The following is an 18,328-nucleotide window of genomic DNA, read 5'->3' on the forward strand; positions in this document are numbered from 1 at the left end:
CATGTTAGACATTTTAATTTCAGGTATGTCCTTCCCATATCCCTTACCCCCCAACTCCCACAATGCACTACTAAGGATGAGTATAATGTTATGTGGGCAGAAATTTACAGGTATCCATTTCACCTTTGAGTGTGGCACTGAAGACGTTTGTTTAAACCTCTGTCACTGTGCACTGTCCATCTGGTCTTCTTGATCTGACATTGACACTCATGGTTCCACCCCCTGCTACTGATCGGTCAGTCCCTAATCGGTCTGATCGGTCAGCTACTGTCTGGTTTACATTTGAGACCAAAAGTCTCTGCTGGGTCAAGGAGTGCTGTGCAGCCACCACAGGGGCGTCCTCACTGTCACTACTGGCGTCAGATTCAGTTTCTTCAACAGAAGTGTCTGGCACTCTGCCAGAAGATGGTGATTCCCGGTCTTCTTCTCCTTCACCTCTATGACTCCTTTCAGCTATGCTGTCTCCACTGAGTTGTAAATGAGCAAAAGAGTCTTCCAGAGAAGTGCCTGCATCCGGGGATGGTGTTACAGGGCTGGTTAGCTGACCATCAACTGAAGTTAGGGGCCTGGAGGAAGACGGCACTGGAAGCTGAACAGAAGCTCCAGTCTGTGCTGATACACTGTCCGCGCCATCGGCAGAGCTCTCTCTTGCTAGACTTACAGTATTAGTGTCACAGTCCAGCCTAAGTCCAGCTACTCCCTTCTTTGGTATATCTATTATATCTCGCTTAATCTTCCTGCGACGTCCATGTTCATTTCTCCTATACTGAACCATGTTTTCAAGATCGGCCACATACAGAAACCCAGCAATTAACATTTCCGTGTTCTTTTTCCCTTTGGAAAAAGCATCTTCCAGCTCCCGACTAGTGCGCTCATCATACTGCCACCACCCGTTTCTTCCTTCATAATACCAAGCATATTCACCATTTCCTCTACTTGCAGCTTTAAGTTCTTCTGGTGACAACAAAGTTGGTTTGTCAAGAAAATCCTCAGGAATCTCTTGTCGACAAAGAGCACATCGCTTCCCAAGCCATGAAGCGCCCTTTACACATAGATAACAGAAAACATGCTTACAGGGCAGACTGACTGGATGAACACACGTTTGCAGACAAATGGCACACTCAGGAACTGTTAGAGAAGGTGCAGCATTAGAACAGGACTCGCTCGCCTTCTTATTTGTAGGAAGCATATTTATTGAGTGATCAATTTCACCACAGCCAGCCATCCTAGGGAAATGAGAAGAAAATAAAGTGAAATCAGGTTTAAATTTCTCTAATACTTTAATTCACTAGTTCAGAAAATACCTAGTAAGTATCTATTCCATGCAAATCATATGCTATACAAGAAACATGAATTTGAAAGAACCAGCAAATTCAAAGCCAGCCCAGGCTTCATAATGCCTTATCTCAAACAGGATGGAAGAGAAAGTAAAAGAAATCAGGGAAAACTCTTAATTTATGAAACAACCCTTCTTCATCTGTAGTTGTACCTCTCAGTTTTTACTTGTAGGAATCAATGGAAAGTGTAGCTATTAAGCAAGGAAGCAAAAATAAAGCAAGGCACACATAGTCTATTTTAAATACTGTCTATCCAGCCACAGAATTTGTGAGAACTAAATGCAAACATTTAAAAAAAAAATGAAATCTACTCCAAATGACCTCAGAGTCAAGATGAAGAGAAGCAGAGAATCAGCTGTGTCATTCAAACTCTAACTCCAGACAACAACAATCTGCAGCCTTGTTTTTAAAGAAAAATTAGGTATGGCCTAGATGTTTATACAAGTCAGAAATGTAGCTCCTAACCTGTACTTTTTTGCCTTACTGCATCCAAAATATCCATAAATCATTAATATCTCTATCTACCAAATCTGTGTACCACTACCCATCCTACCTTTTCTAGTCACCAAACATTGATTATTAAATCACTGTATATGCCTTTTAATTTAGTCACACTCTTTCTTAAAAGGTTAATTTTAGTATAATTCCAAATCTCTAGGGTCCTTAAAGAGTCTGGCTGCCACTTCTCACACTATCTGCATTTATCAAAATTCCTCTAACTAGGATTTAGCCACCCTGTGTACTACCTCCAGTGTGACTGATGCATTCCCATACAGGACATTGAGGATATTTGCGAAAACAAAACACATTTTTAAAAAGCAAAGCTATGAATGTATCATAGTATAAAACATATTTAAGTTTCATTTTTTAATTAAGCTCAAATATCTAGTTCAAAACTTTTTCAATACAATATACACACAAATACCCTGTCAGTATGGAAACGTTCTGTCAGCGTACTTATATTTAGTGCTGAGAAAGCACAACAAAAAGCCAAATAATGGAACACTGAAAGCACCCACGGAGAAAGTGTAACATGAATAAGACACAGTGAAACCAATATTAAACAAGAAATCTGATAATCAAGTTTCAGTTTCCTTTATTAATACATGTTTTTAGTCATCCAGATAAACCGGTAGCTTAAATTTCATTACCTGAAAATTACAAAGTTCAGATAAAAATCAAAAAAAGGTTGAAAGGTCAGCCAGTAAATAAATCATCAAAGCCTTATTTTACTATGCTAAAGAAACATGATTTAACTGTTATTCCATGAATTTCCAGACAGGAAACCACAGATAAAAAGGAAGAAAACAGCTGACTAAAGAAGGGAAAAAACAGAGAGTGGAGGTAACAGGTCCCAGAGATTAGAAATTTTGGATCAAGTGCTATTTAAATGAGTGACAGCCTCTTTATCAGTTAATTTGACCATGCTGTACACAGACCATTTCAAACTCAACTACTCGTGAGGACTTTGGCTGTTTGTCTAAGAACACTTCAAACTAGGTCCAGTGGCTATAAACTGGATAGCCGGTAAGTGTTTACATTTTAAAAACTGAGAAAGAATATCCTTTGGCTTTTATCAGAGCCCATTCAATCTTATACCCTATTCTTCTGACTTTTCCTGTATCTCTAGTCTCTAGTTTTTCAAGACATATGTTCAAAGTGATACTAATTTGTATATTAGATTGCATTTACAGGAAAGGGCACAACAGAGTATCTATGGAAAATAATCATAGAATGCTTAACGTATACATTATTTTTCAACATTACAAATTAAGTCCCTCTATCAGAAGCTTTATATTATAGAAATAAGAAAAGTATAACTTATAACTCATTCAAAATAAATCAGGCAGTCGGGCAGTGGTGGCGCACGCCTTTAATCCCAGCACTCGGGAGGCAGAGGCAGGCGGATGTCTGTGAGTTTGACACCAGCCTGGTCTACAAGAGCTAGTTCCAGGACAGGCTCCAAAGCCACAGAGAAACCCTGTCTTGAAAAAAAAAAAAAAGAAAAGAAAAAAAAAATAAAAGAAATAAATAAATCAGGCAAATACAATTTAACATGTTTCTCACTATAAGAGTGTCAATTTTGTCATGCTTTCAGAGATCTAACCTGAAACAACAGAATTTACAAGTATGTATAAGGACATGCCTGTTAACCCCTCTGATATCAGCATCATCTAGGTCTCCTTGCCCCACCCAAATGAACTGATTATGTACACTTTTTGTTAGGGTCTCAAAGTCCTTTATGCCTTAGAATTTAAGTCAAAGAAATAAATTCTAATGAAATTCCTTTTCCCCACTTGTGGGCACAGGTGGGCTCATACATGTAGTCCTGTGTACCTGGATACCCAAGGTTGACTTCTGAAGTCTTTCTCAATTGCTCTCTACCTTTTCCGATGAGGCAGTGTCTCTCAATAAAACCGCAGCTCACCACCATGGCTGTCTGGCTAGCCAGCTTGCTCTGGGGATGCTGTCTCTGCCTTCTTAGTGCTGAAACTGCAAACTGTCTTGCCCACCTTGCATTTGTGTGGGTGCCAGGGATCTGAACTATAGATAGTCCTTACATTTGTACAACACACACTTTATGAGCTGAGCACAACAGATGCCAGGGAGCACAAAGGAGGAGACAGTCACCTGTAGGGAGGAGACACAAGAATTCAGACATTCACTCTCAATGCTAATGGATTTTTTTTTTTTTTTGATTTTCGAGACAGGGTTTCTCTTTAGCTTTTTTTGGTTCCTGTCCTGGAACTAGCTCTTCTAGACCAGGCTGGCTTCGAACTCACAGAGATCTGCCTGCCTCTGCCTCCCGAGTGCTAGGATTAAAGGTGTGTGCCACCACCGCTCAGCCGCTAATGGCTTTTAAATAGATTTTAGGTCACAATCTTAATCTTATTAAGTATGTGATGAAATCTTATTTCAAAGGCTAAGGATCTCTATAAAACTTGTCCATATATATAATAATCCAGTTATGAGTCATCAACATAATACATAGTTCTTAAAGCCATGAAAATGGGTGGATGAGCGAATTTGTAGTAAGAGCAGGAAAACCAGGCACAAACCTTCAGCTACCCAAAATTTACACAGTATAAGTAGCTTGTAAGAGATTTAAAGAATGATAAAGGAAGAAAGGAATCTGGAAACACCCCCACAAAAGGCAGGAGGAGAGATGTCTACCAAGTTAAAGCAGAAACTGCAATTCCACACACTAGCCTGCTGCTCTGCTGCCAGAGATCACCAAGCTTGCTCCCAGTAACTCAGCCAAGACATCTTTATTTCCTATTGCTCCAAAGAGGGTTATAAAACTTCTTCAACCCTCTCAGTTATGAAACAATGACTCCTGTTATCAATGATCACTTATACAAGCCAAAGAATCATCAGCAAAACACAGATGTACTTGTATTCTGCCTTACTGTCTTTCTCCTGGTTCAGGATGGGATTCTGCCATGTGTATGCAAAACTAATCCCTTAATTTTTGTAATTGAGACCATGATCTAACTCCCTAAAACTCTGCCTAGCATCTCAAACTTAATTTAATGACCTCCTTTCACCTATTCTTTTTCACAATCCTTATGTTTTCCATTTGGAGTTTCAGCATTCTCAATTCATCTCTTGTTTGTTTCCCTTTTCTCTAGTACCTCTTCAATACCAGTACTCCCTCAAGACCCTACAGGTACTCCTTGTTGCACACATTATATGCTTAGTTGGTATTCTGAGTATCTCACATGAATGGATCTATGTGACTCCTCACACCTTCTGTCTGGAAACACTCCATCTCAAGCCTGTATTTCTGATTCTGTCTTCCAAAATTCCACATCAACACGCTAGACATCTGAAATAAACACAACCAAGAACAAACGTATCTGCCTCTAAATCCTGTATTTGTCCACCTTGGATAAATTACCATTCTTGGTGCTCACCTAACCCCTGGCCACAACTCCTGTAGAGTATGCGTCTTCGCTCCAAATCCTGTAAACTTAATTCCAGACCTCAATATCCATCACACAAAATACTAACCTTTCAATAGGCTTCAGTCTTCTCTCTGCCTAGCTCTTCCTCCTCCCAGTCATTTGTATTAGTCATCTCTCAACCTTTAATAGTTTCCTATTGTTTACATAATCCAATAGAAGTTCCTAAGTATAGAATGTTAAAATCATTGATACAGACTTTGTACTTAAACCATTAAAATATTAGTCATACCATTTTTTTTATGTTAACACTTCTTAAACTTGCCTAAAGATGGGAATTAGCTAGTGTTATCATACTGAAAAAGGAGATAACAAACTAACTTCTGTGTCAAAACTTGAAAAATGTGAACTAGTATCTGCAAGAGTTCTTCTGGTCCAGGAATTTGAACACTGTAATTATCAAGACTAAAAGTCCACAAGGTTTTCATTTTCTATGATCTAGAACTATGTTTTGTCAAAATATAATGAAATTTAATATAAGTAGATTCAAGATTATCAAACACATGATGGCATATTAGACAAAGCCAAAATGACAGGAAAACACAACTAATAAAAATATAAATTAGAGTGAACTGATATGAATAAAATAAGATGTACTAACTTTTAAATCAAGTATAGTATAAAAAGTCCTTATATGTCACAAGAACTTTTAGTAACTAGTTCTAAAATCCAGAGATCTTTCTCAAGTAAATCACTATGCAAAGTAAAGGTTCTCACCTTTACTCATCATATTTTCCCTATGTGAAAACTCTACGAAACTATGACTGTAATCATTTAGCTTGAGCAGGACTGCTAACTCTATAAAGCACTGGTGAGTCAATAAAAATTTCATTTTGCTTAAGTAAAATCAAACACAAGTATGGGTCTCTGCATTACTCTCCTGGCTCCATGAGCTTTGGGAAAGCCATGGCACTCTAGTTGCTCTACTTACATTTCTATCACAGATCCCACAGGCACCTGTCACAAAAACAGAACATCTTCTTTACCAGTTGTCAGCCAACCTGTAGGGTTTTCTCTTCCACTGCTGGTTTATTCTCTGTACTGCAAAAGAAAAACTGTATCAATAACAATCACTCTACAGCTGGGTGGTGATGGCACATGCCTTTAATCCCAGCACTTGGGAGACAGAGGCAGATGGATCTCTAAGAGTTCAAGGCCAGCCTGGTCTACAAGAGCTAGTTTCAGGACATGCTCCAAAGCTACAGAGAAACCCTGCTTCAAAAAACCAAAAAAGAAAAACAACAACAAAAATCACTCTACAAATTAAGATCAGTAGGATTAGTCAATTAAATATGATCCTTTAACAAAATATAGTGGTCTTTTACGACTGGAAGCTCTAGCAGAAAAATTAGACTGAAGAAAGATATAGGCATACAAATGAACAGAGAATAAGTTTTTTAAATGTACATTCTTCACTCATACTAAGAGTGAAACTTCAGTATTTTCTCTACATGGAATCCTAAGAAGTTAAATAACTAAGCCCAGCAAAATTGTAGGTGTCAAGTTGTAAGTTAGACTTAGACACACACACACACACACACACACACACACACCAAAACTCCAGTAGTGTATTGCTACATAACTTCCAACAAAATGAAAATCAAAAAAAAAAATAGCCACTTCTAACAACCTCTAAAGCAGTAAATTGGTTTTAGATTGACTTAAGACTTGTTTGAAAATGATAGAATAGTACTGAAGTAAATAAAATAGGGTTGAATAAGTAAAAAGGGAACCAGTGTTCATAAAGTGGTAAATGTGAGAAGACAAATAATTTTCATTAGGGATCTACAGATTCAAAATAGTTCCTATTAAAATCTTAACAGCCTTTTGCATAAATAGAAAAGCTAGTCATTAAATTCACATGAAATTAGCCAAAAGAAATCTTGAAAATAAGAAAGAAGTTCAACAACTGCCACCTCCAAATGTCACAACTTACTACAAATCTGGACATTAGATTTTAAGGCATTATACATAGAGAAATGTATCAATAAAATTAAGAGTCCAGAAATGGACTTGGAGAGATGGCTCAGCAGTTTACTGCCCTTGCAGAGGACCCAGGTTTGGGATCTCAGTACCCACATAGCAGATCACACACAACCACCTATAATGTCAGTTTAAGGAAATCTGCTACCCTCTTCTGGCCTCCACTGGCTGTTACATGTATGTGATACACATAAACTTACATAACAGAGACATATAAAAACATTAAATATGTAAATAAATCTTTTCACTAATAAACATATAGCCACATGATCTTTGAGAAAGTATATCAAACCCATTCAATGGGGAAAGAGTATTTCCTCAAAAAATATTGGGACTACCAGTTTACACCACCAAGTCAAGTCACACTTCACACAACACCATAAGCAAATCCTCAAAATCTTAGAAGTCAATAAAAGGGAAACTCTTCAAGCACTGGAACACACAACACCAATAGCACAGGGAACCAAAAGGAAAACAGAAATTAGACCTTATCAGAAAAAAAAAATGGATAACTTATAAAAGACCATTTTGAAAATTGAGAATTATCAGACTACTTAAAAAATACAGCTCAACAACAAAAATAAATAAGCACCAGGTATGAGAAATCACTTTTTGGGGGAGAAAAGGACCAGTGAGCACATGGGAAGTGCTTAGTACAGGCAGTTGTTAGTTGAATGTAAGTCAGACCCACAGCCATGTCCCATGTGTCTACAGGGACAGCGGAAATAAATACATATAGGTGAGCATGCAGAAAGTTAACCTTTGATGATGTCACCCCTGCGGATGTTTGATAATTATAACACCCTAGCAATGCCACAGGCAGATCCATACTAAAAGAAAACTAGGATTCACAGAGATTTGTATACTAAAGTTCATCATAGAATTTTAAGTGAAAAAGTGGACACAACGTGTCTCTTTGCAGATGAATGGATAAAGGAAACATAGCATTTAACAGTGGAAACAAAAGAAGAATGAAGTTTATCCAATATGGCTGCACCTTGAAAACAAAACAAACTAGACACAAAGAGAGAAATACTATCTATAGTCCTCAATGAATAGGGAACTTCACAGAGACCAACTGAAGGGTTATCAATGACCAGAAGGAAGAGATAATAGTGAGCTGCTGCCTCAAAAGGTCATTATTTTCTGTCTGAAATATGGAATCTTTCTAAAAATATATAGTAAGGATGATGGCTCTACAACATGTAAATAAGATTATCTATAGAGTTGTACTTTTGAAAATGGTTAAAGAGTAAAGTATGTCATAATTTTTACATTCTATTAAAATAAATATTTTAAGTAAAATAAGCAAGTTCTGTATGAACAAGTCAAAATGGCAACAAAATGTCAATTGGCCATCCACAATACAGACTGAGTCAGCATCGATACCTTCCTGCACATTAAAGGGGTCTGCTTTATATGCACAAACACATCCAATTTTACAGCCTTTATGCCCACTTTCTCTCAAGCTACATCCTGTACAGGGAATCCACAAACACCACCAGTTTTTCTCATAAAGTATTCCTTCCTGTGTTTCTAATGCCCCCTTGTAGGGCACATCATTTCATGAAAAGCTTCCTTAAAACCATGCACATGATGACTGAAGAAATGAACAGCTGCACAGTAGGTAAAGCTAAGAGAGAAAAGACTTGGATCCTGTCGTTCTGTTCTGTAAGCCTCTCACAGTTGGCAGCTATCTAGATAACCTATCTAAGAATCTTTTAGCTAAAGGTAAATGTAGCACCGGTGACCTCTAATTAGAAGCCAGCTTTCCCTGGCAAATGCTTAAGAGAACAAAGAATTGGTTTCAAAGCTTAAGAATTTTCTAAGTAATTGGCTAAACAGCGTTTCTGAGAAATATGCTTCATTTTGCTCCAGCTTTAGATAACATAGAAGCCACTATTTTACTCTGTATCAGCTTTTTCATTGGCCTGAATGGTGCCAAAAAGTTCAGAAGTATTGCAGGATTCTCACTGCACTTCCCTCTCACAGCCTACACAAAGCAGACACTGTCCATTTTCTCATGATGTTTTCGGCTCCCATCTGCAGGTCAGTGGTAAACATCCTGCCACAACCACAGGTTCTGAGATGTGTGTCACTGGCTGTGCCGACTTCACATCACCACACAGCATCCTCTTCATGCTAGCTCCTGGCTGCACCACAAACCTCGTTAAGTGTGGATCCTTGAGAATGACAGCTAGCTTCCCAGATTTCCTTAAATCTTGCTCCAATATATATTCATTGGAAACAAGTGCAGAGTTTCTTAGAAGTATGCATTTTGGGGAACTCTCCCACTGTAGATTCTAGGCTAGAGATACTGATAAAGTGAGTCCAAAAAGTATAAAAGCGTCCTTTATTTTCAACTTATAACTCCCTAAATTTAAGTAACTTTACTTCCTTTTATTAATAAAGCACCATTTGACACTGCCACCTAAAATCAGAAGCCATAATCCCATTTTCGGACTCCAAGTGCTGGTCCTCCTAGCTCACTTCTCATTCACACACCTGTTCTTGGTTATGAAGACCTCTGACCACTTCCTCACTGTCTTTCCTTTATACAGTTCCTGATGTCATTTCCTTTCCGGCCCAATCTAGAATCATCTGAAAGTTCTTTAACAGAACCCTTGTCTGGCAACCTTGTAAGTCCTCTGTGGTCTACCTCTGATGAATCTTGCAATGTGCCATTTCAGTTTCCATGCCTTACTCACTTAAGGGTCACAAAGAAAAGGAGAAAACACTCTCGCTACTTTCTCTGGCCATATATCCTATTACACCATCAGTCAGCCTTTATCTGGGAATCTACTTCTATGTACTACTATGTAACCAGCCTTACATTCACTCAGTATGCCTCTGAGTGACACTTCTAGAAACACAGACCATGGTCCCCCTACACTTGAAGCCCAAGTTTAGTTTTCCAGTATAGACAATAAAGGCAACACTCTTTAGGAAAACAAAGGCTTTAGGTCTCTGAGCCCTAAATACATAGCTGCCTCGTATTTATCAGTGACCACCAGCCCTCCAGATTAATAGCACAGTTACAAGAAATGAGTGCTCCTGAGAGCCCTTGACAATTCTGTACATCCTCTACCTTTAAGAATCTTCCTCTTCTAGAGCTTATAAAATGCCTAATAAAATTCACCGCACTGCACAGGAATGGTCACCTAAGCCATTTCCTGCTCCTGCATATTACATATTTTCCAATTATTAAGCTTACCATGAACATTAGCATTGTTAATTTATACAATGACTTTTCTACTGAATCCTGAAGACAGGACAAATTTTATGTCTCTAAGTGGTAAGTTGCCAATCAACTTGTGTTGACTTCAATTGCAATTTGTTTAAAGACTGCAGTATGTAAGTCATCTATCTGTTCATTCTGTGTTTCTTCTGAGACGAGGGCATCTTCTGGAAACTACCAAATCCATAAAGGAATCCTTCCTTGAAGAACTGACAGCGTGTAACAGCTGTAGAACCTGGTTCCTTCTATCATCTGGCAAACGCATGAGTCACCTGGCTAATGACTACTGAAGGATGCTCCAGAATGTAGATAAATCCCAAGAATACAGACAGCCAATCAGCGACTAGCAGGCTTTTCTTGACAAAGGTATGGAATAAAGGTAAGGATGACCAGAGGGGACAGTAATCTCTATGTCCTTTGTCTCGTAAAAAAGACTGTTTTGGTTTGAAAAAGAAAGGATACAGACATTCTGTGCCTCACTCATCATGTTTTTGGAACATGACTCAGAAGTCAATATAGACTTTGCCCACGTTCTAATGTGTGTGCATGTATGTGGTGTGTTGTACACCCCTGCCCACGTTTTAACGGGTATGTGTGTGTGTGTGTGTGTGTACAAAAAACTCTGTTGGATATTTACTGTCTGTCCTTCCCATCTCACAAGTTGTTTAAAACAGAATCAACCATCTGAGTCATCTTAATCATGTATTCCAGGCACATATATGACTGAATGTTAAAATTATCACCTGCAAAATTTGGTGTTTTAATTTCTTACAAAAAGTATAAAAGTGTCCTTTATTTTCAACTTATAACTCCCTAAATTTAAGTAACTTTACTTCATTTTATTAATAAAGCACCATTTGACACTGCCACCTAAAATCAGAAGCCACAATCCCATTCTCGGCAGGTCATTGTTTAGAATGCCTTCCCCCACCCCCCCCCACCCCCCCGTAATGAAATACACCGAAAAAACTGTCCCTATTTCTAATGCTTGACTTCGTCCATGCATTTGTTTACATATTCTTTCCCTGTGGTGACTCACAACTGTCCCTGCCTATTCACTTACCTGTCTATTCCAGTCTTGTCCATAAATATTTTATATACACAACTGGCTTGTACTTTAAGGTAAACAGAAGTTAAGAAGTTGCAAAATAACTCATATAAATCGTTAAGAATTGCTGTGTTTGGACACTTCCGGTCATTTTTTTTTTTTTTGGACACCTAAGAAGGCTGTAGTCTGGCAGAATGATTCCCCACCAGTTAATAGTTAATGTGCTCTCAGCTAAAATACATTACGTTGCCTGATTTTTTTTTGACATTCTTTCTCATTTTTATTATGGCCTAAAGAATAGAAGGTAAGACTTTAAGAAATAATTTTCAACAAGTTTTAAATTTTGGCTGTTATTCTTCCTCCAAAGATCTTTAATAATAGGACAAACTCAAGTGCTACCCTAACTTACCCTTATTTATTCAGTGCACTCTTAAAATTATTTTACTTCTAACTATGCCTTTATTTTCAAAACCCTTGACTCTCAGATACAACTGTGCCAAAGTATCCCATCAACAAACATGACCCCAGCCAAATCGGAATAGCTTTACAGACGTAAGAAGGTCTCTTGTCCATAGTATTTCTATGAGGGCTTAGTGCATACACTTCCTAAGTGACTTTTCCCATTCTGTATCTCACAGAACTTTCAAAGTTAAGACAAATGGACAGTAAAATTTGGGGAAGGAAAATAAACTAAAATGCCTAGCACTGTACTACCAGAAGGTTCCTTGGAAACAACTGTATGAATCCAGACCAGAATCAGGTCTCCGGGTTATGTATGTGCACACTCAAGTCCTCAAGTCCACAAAGCACTGGGAGGTCAACCTGTCAGTGCATCCTCCAAACAGCCTTGGAACTGGGTGGGACTGCATAATTTACAGAGAAAGAACAACAAGCTCAAAAGGAATGTGGCTTACTCAAAGTAAAAAAGCTACTGACATTTTGAGATGGCATTCAAATTCAAGCATACTACATCTCTTTTTTTCAAAAAAAATTTTTTTAAAGCTGTTTTAGCACTGAAAAGGCAAAAGCAGGAAGATTGCCAGGAGTTCCAGGCCAGCTTGAGCTACATAATGAGGCTTTATCTCAAAACAAACAAACAAGCACACACTCTCTTTCAAAGAAAAAAAGACAAAAAGAAAAAGAAAGAGAGAGAGAGAGAGAGAGAGAGAGAGAGAAGAAAAAAAGAAGCACCACAAAAAAAAAATCTTTCTCTTAGGGAAACTAACTCTATTTAAAAAACAAGCCAGTATCTAATTTCCAATTTTCTACTAGGTGAATTAAAGCTAATAAAAAGAAACAGGTTAAATTAATTTGAAAATTCCATTTTATATAACTCAATGCATCTACAGCATTACTATTTTAATATGTATCCAATATAAAATCATTAATGGAACACCTTCCATTTGTGTGTGTACTAAAATCCACATATACTTTATATTCAGCACAACTTAGAGCTGCTGAATAACTAAGTGGCTCATTAGTCTTTCCCATCCTCATCAAATTGGACCTACAAAGTCTTCTGTGTTAATGCACACACCTCCCTTAAAAGATAAAACTGACAGTTAAAAATAATTAATGAACAGAAAAACTGAACTCTATAGGATAGCTTATTTTGCTGAACACAGCAAACAACAAAACCAACACAAACCAAACTGTTTATATTCTGTTGTGATCAAAGTGGACAGGTTTAGGTGAGGCTGCCAAACTTACTCATTGACTATAATCTTGCAAACAGCAATGTCAAAAGGTAAAAAATAAGACATACATGTAACACTCAGAAGAGGCAATATGAAGACATCAGAAAATAATTTTCACATTACTTCAAACAAGATGCTTTTAAAGTCATAAAGGTGTTCTTATTTTAATCAAGAGGATTTTTTAAAGCAGAAGAGGTGATTTCAAGCTAGAAATAATTTAGTGAACATGTATGATTCAAATATACATAATTCTTCCTACAATAACTTTCAAATTATACACCAAACTCTAAATACTAATTAAGAAAGTAACAAAAACAGAAAAGAAACAAGGTTATTTGCCTCTTAGCAATTGTGTAGAAAAAAGTGACAGACTAAATTTATATGAAGTTTATAGATTAGTAATGAATTTAGATCTTTATCAATTAATCCGTTAAATTAAAAAGAACTGAAAAATAAAGTCATATTGTATTACTTAAATATGGTAACCACTAAAATAAAAAAGAACTGAAAAATAAAGTCATATTGTATTACTTAAATATGGCAACCACTAAAATAATTCACACTACAATTACTTGAATACACTGTTAATTCCTAATGAAAAGATATAGGATTAACAGCAATCCCATTTTTCAAGTCAGTTAAATTTTTTAAAAGTCCACTGTCCCTAAGTAATAGATAATAAAATATTGGCCTTTTTAAAAAAAATAAAAGAGAAAGATGAACATATAAAAACATTATGAATAAAACTATAAATATCAAAGTATACACTATTGAACAAATTCTGGTTTTCCTATTTAAAGTTAAGGTTTAATGAAACAGTTTACTCTTTAGTCAAATTACAAAAAGGTATCAAGATGGGGGGGTCCACTTCAAACCTCAGTTATCTATACCCATTTATATATAATAAATACATATTATTATAAACACTAAAAAAGAGGTAAGGTGGGATTTAACATACCCATCTTAAAGTTTCTTAAGAAAGATTCCCAAGTGCACAGGTACGTAACTGTTGTATCAAATTTTGCACTTCATCATCAATCAGTTGTCAAAAGAAGACTAAGTCAAACTTGGAAACAAGTCTTATGTCAAAACACACTTCAGTTAAATGTAACAAGCATCTGCCTTCAGAGTCTTCATATTTAAGTATAAATCTTTAAATTTCTTCTCTGCAAAGTGGGCTTTGCATTTATTTCAATAACTCAAGAGATAAGAATGTCGACAGATACTTTAATCATATCAAACACTGATGTTTCAAGGCCAGCAACCATTCTGTGAATAAGAAGTCCTCTGACTAATTAGATGTGTGACCTTGGACAAGTCAGGCCTCTTTTTGCAGCTTCACCCGCTCCTCTGTGATTTTTCAATTTTAACGTTTTGATTAACAGGCCTTTAATGACAGGCTTTGCATTAATTAACTAGAAAGGTAAATGAGAGTGTATAAATAAGCAAAGTAATCTGTAGACCAATGTAAACACAGTGTCCTTCCTCAGAAAGACGGTTTCTAATCCAGCCAGCAGTTCTGCAAATTCACTGTTACCAAGAACCCAACCCGACAGGAGGACAGAAAAAAAGGCTCAGTACCTTTCCTTTCTAATACTGACAGAAAAAAAATATGTCTAAGAACCAGGAACAACTGGTTAAATTCCTCAAACACGTGTATGCCTAACAGAAAATGTGCCTTAAGCAGCTGAATATGAAAAAGTTCTTACTATTATTTTCTTCCAAGTCAAGGAATTATCTTAAATCCTTAAAAACAAAATAAACAAACACGCTTTTAATCCCAGTACTCGGGAGGCAGAGGCAGCTCTGGATCTACCTCTTTGAGTTTAAGGCCAGCCTGGGGTACAGAGCAAGTTCCAGGACAGGCCCCAAAGCTACACAGGGAAACTCTGTCCCGGAAAAAAAAAAGGCAAAACAAACAAACAAAAACAAAGCAATTCAAAAGTGACACTTCCCCACTTGACAAGTCTCCTAAAAGAACCTGTTTTCATTCCTCTCATCTAGTGACCAGCTATGTGGGACATTTTCCCACGATTACAACTCTTCCCAGTTCTTAACCATCACCACCAAGACACGGAAACTTCAAACGTTTACGCAAAAGGGTTTTCATTTTGCCCACATTACACTGGCCCACGTGAGACATAAACCCAGCCAGTGTTCCACTCCCCCACATCCAAGACCAAAACACATCCAAAACTCTACCTTTAGTGTGGCAGTCATTCTTGAATTTTCTCTTTAAAAATGAGATTTACGTGACCTATTTTCTGGTGCTTTTACAGCACCCAGACGCTTTACTGCTAGTTTGTATGGGTCATTTTCCTCATTTGTTTTCAACATGCCATGTCCTTTAATAATGTCTAATAGAGATTATTTACTGAAGTGTTCTATGTGTTCAAATTTGTTATAATATATGGTTTTCAATAACCACGTTTCAGGTGCACATCCGTTTGCAAAACAAGACACACACACACACACACACACACACACACACACGGGGGGGGGGGGTTGAGGGGAGTGAACACACCCTGGCACCTGAAATGTCAATCAAAGAACAAAGCCTTTTCTATCTCCTTTTGGCTTTCTTCTTCCCTAAAGTTCTCTAGTATTTTGGTGCTGTAAAAAAGAGAAAATAAAATGTTGAAAACTTGAGAAGTGCTTAAACAGCACCCGGAGAAAAGACAAAATATAGTTGTCAGAATGTGTGTGCTAACTTACAGTCCGGAATCTCTTACCTAATTAGAGGACTGTTCCATTTCCACATCCTCAAAAAAAAAAAAAAAAAAAAACGTTCAGGAAAATAAGACAGCGACAACAATGGGGATCCCGTGCGTTCTCAGATGGGTTGGAGGGTAAGGGAAAGAACTCCACACCCAGCAACCAGAACAAAGCGACAGCCGGGGCTCTCAAGATGCACCCGGCTTGGGAGGCCCCGACGCGTATTCCGACACCTCCCGGTGGTTTCAGGTTTTGGTAGCCATCAAAACAACAACATTCGGAGGCTTCCGCCAGCGAAAGGAGGAGGGACGGCTCCGGGCGCTGGGTAAGACCCAGCGGCTCGCAGAGGCAGCGGCAGGGCAGGCGGAAGACAGAATGCAGCCCGTGGCCGAGCGAGGCCCGGCCGAGCCCGGTGGCGCTGCCCGCAGCCCGCTGCGCAGTAATGGCCGGGGCCGGGGCCGCGCCCGTCACGGTCCGGGCTGCGCCAGCTCGGCCTCCCTCCGCGCGCCCGTCCGGGCCGCGCTGGCCAAGGGCGTCCCTGTCCTACCGGCCCCGACCCCGCCACCGCCCGCCGCGGACCCCGTCAGCCGCCCCGCAGCCAGCGCGGTCGCAGCGCCGCCCGCCGAGGTCCCGCAGCCCTCGGACACCCGCGCTCGCCACCGGTCCCGCCCGGTGCCCACCTCTCGGCCACCGCCGCAGCCACCTCGCAGCCTTTTCTCCTCGGCTTCGGAGCCCGCAGCGGACGGGGACGCGCGCGGCCGCCACGTGACCGCCCGGCGCTCCAGGGGGCGGGGCCGCGCCGGCGGAAGCCACGCCCCCGCGGCGAGCGCGCGCGGCGCCCGCAACCCGCTGTCCGCTCTCTCTCTCTCTCTCTCTCTCTCTCTCTCTCTCTGCTCGCGGACCTCGCTGCCACTACGCCGCGGTGGGGTGGCTCTCCGGCCCCGATCTCTCTCCCTTGCTCTTTACGTGACGGACCTCATCACCACTTGGCTCTGACACGGCGAGAGTTCACCGGAGAGCCTTGCGGGAGGAAGCTAGACGACGTTCAGGACCGGGAAGAGGAGCTTTCCCGAAATCCAAGCTTCTGACCCCAAGGAGCCCTTGGCCAAGTCTTAAGTTTCGTTTTGAAGTGCCGTCTAGGAGAGTACTGCTTGTTCCTTATCCAGAAGACGTCAGCAAAGGCACGGCGTGGGCTGGAGAGTCCCCTGGAACGCTCCAATTTATTCACCTCACTAGGAAGTTTAATGGGGAAGGGGGCCTGCAGGGGTATCAAGTCTCTTGAACCCGAACAGCATAGGAAGCTAGAAAAAGAAATCAAAAGAAATCAATCGTCCTAAGAATCTAGAATAAATTTCGCGGATTCGGTTTTTTTTTTTTTTGGCAAGCATGTAGTTTTAAACGTCAAAATCTAGGCGTTGTTCATTTTAACCCACACATGGTCTTTTACAGAACAGAGTGAATTTTCTCTACTGGCAGTTAAACAAGGGAGACTAGTGGGGCCTTTTCATCTTTGGAAGTGTTTCCTTTCTATAACTGTTGCATTGTGATTGCAACAATGTTGCCTTGTGAGGTTTCACAAACTGTTTCACTTAAGTAATATGTTTCTGGTGTTTAATATAATAGCGACAAACACAGCCTCTGCTCCAAAGGGAGGAAGAATTCATGTGGAGACAACCATGTGTAACTGTGAATCCAGACATGATTCAGTCTACTTGATCTGTTGTTCTAGAAAATAGTACATAAACTTTTATAGCCACCAAAAGAGAAGGTTAGACATGAATGTATTTACTAAATATTTAGGTAGGGATAGGACATCGGTTAGGTCGACGACTTTGGGGGCATGTAGATCTATATGTTTAAATGCTATAACGTTCTTAGTTTCAAGGCTGAAAAACGAACTAGGTATCTAGAGGTAGGGTATTTTCCTATCATGATCTGGATTCAATCCCTGGTATCATACAGGACCACAGGGAAATAAAAAAGGCTGATAGAAGCTACTGGCCAGCTAGGTTTCAGCAGTACATACCAGTCACAAAAGATGTTAGGTCAGATGACACAGGAATTAAGAGCAAATAGTCACTATAGTATAGTGACTATATGGGGGCACAAATATTTGGCTCTTGTTTGCAGCATTCTGTACCACTATTACAAAGTTTAATCAGCCAATCAGTTCACAGGATCTTCCATGTAAGTGTGGCTTCTTTAAGGAAGCACACACACACACACACACACGTATGTGTGTAGCTCGAATTCTAGTTGGTCTTAATAATAAAAACCTTGAGTCAGATATTAGGGGGTGAAAGCTGAGAGATCAGAGAAGCAGAACCACCAGTCACTCGAGTTCT

The 18,328-nt window shown here is 39.3% G+C and overlaps 1 protein-coding gene across 5 annotated transcripts; it reads right to left on the reverse strand.

Annotated features, from left to right (window-relative positions):
- On the reverse strand, positions 1 to 16,762 carry Rnf146 (ring finger protein 146). Of its 5 annotated transcripts, XM_041653470.1 has the most exons (5): positions 16,664 to 16,695; positions 16,001 to 16,030; positions 6,234 to 6,343; positions 3,899 to 3,968; positions 1 to 1,226 (listed from the first exon to the last, which is right to left on the reverse strand). In XM_041653470.1, coding segments are annotated over exons 4-5 (1,077 nt in total). In that variant the 5' UTR covers positions 3,901 to 3,968; positions 6,234 to 6,343; positions 16,001 to 16,030; positions 16,664 to 16,695; the 3' UTR covers positions 1 to 151. The 5 variants fall into 5 exon arrangements, with proteins under 5 accessions (XP_041509404.1, XP_041509403.1, XP_041509402.1 ...); XM_041653469.1 differs by lacking the exon at positions 16,001 to 16,030 and having other exon boundaries at positions 16,664 to 16,762; XM_041653468.1 differs by lacking the exon at positions 3,899 to 3,968 and having other exon boundaries at positions 16,664 to 16,689.
- Between the last annotated feature and the right edge of the window lie 1,566 nt (positions 16,763 to 18,328).

Source organism: Microtus oregoni, unplaced genomic scaffold, assembly GCF_018167655.1.
Source record: "Microtus oregoni isolate MIOR12 unplaced genomic scaffold, Mior012 000006F_ref0000085, whole genome shotgun sequence".
NCBI lineage: Eukaryota > Metazoa > Chordata > Mammalia > Rodentia > Cricetidae > Microtus > Microtus oregoni.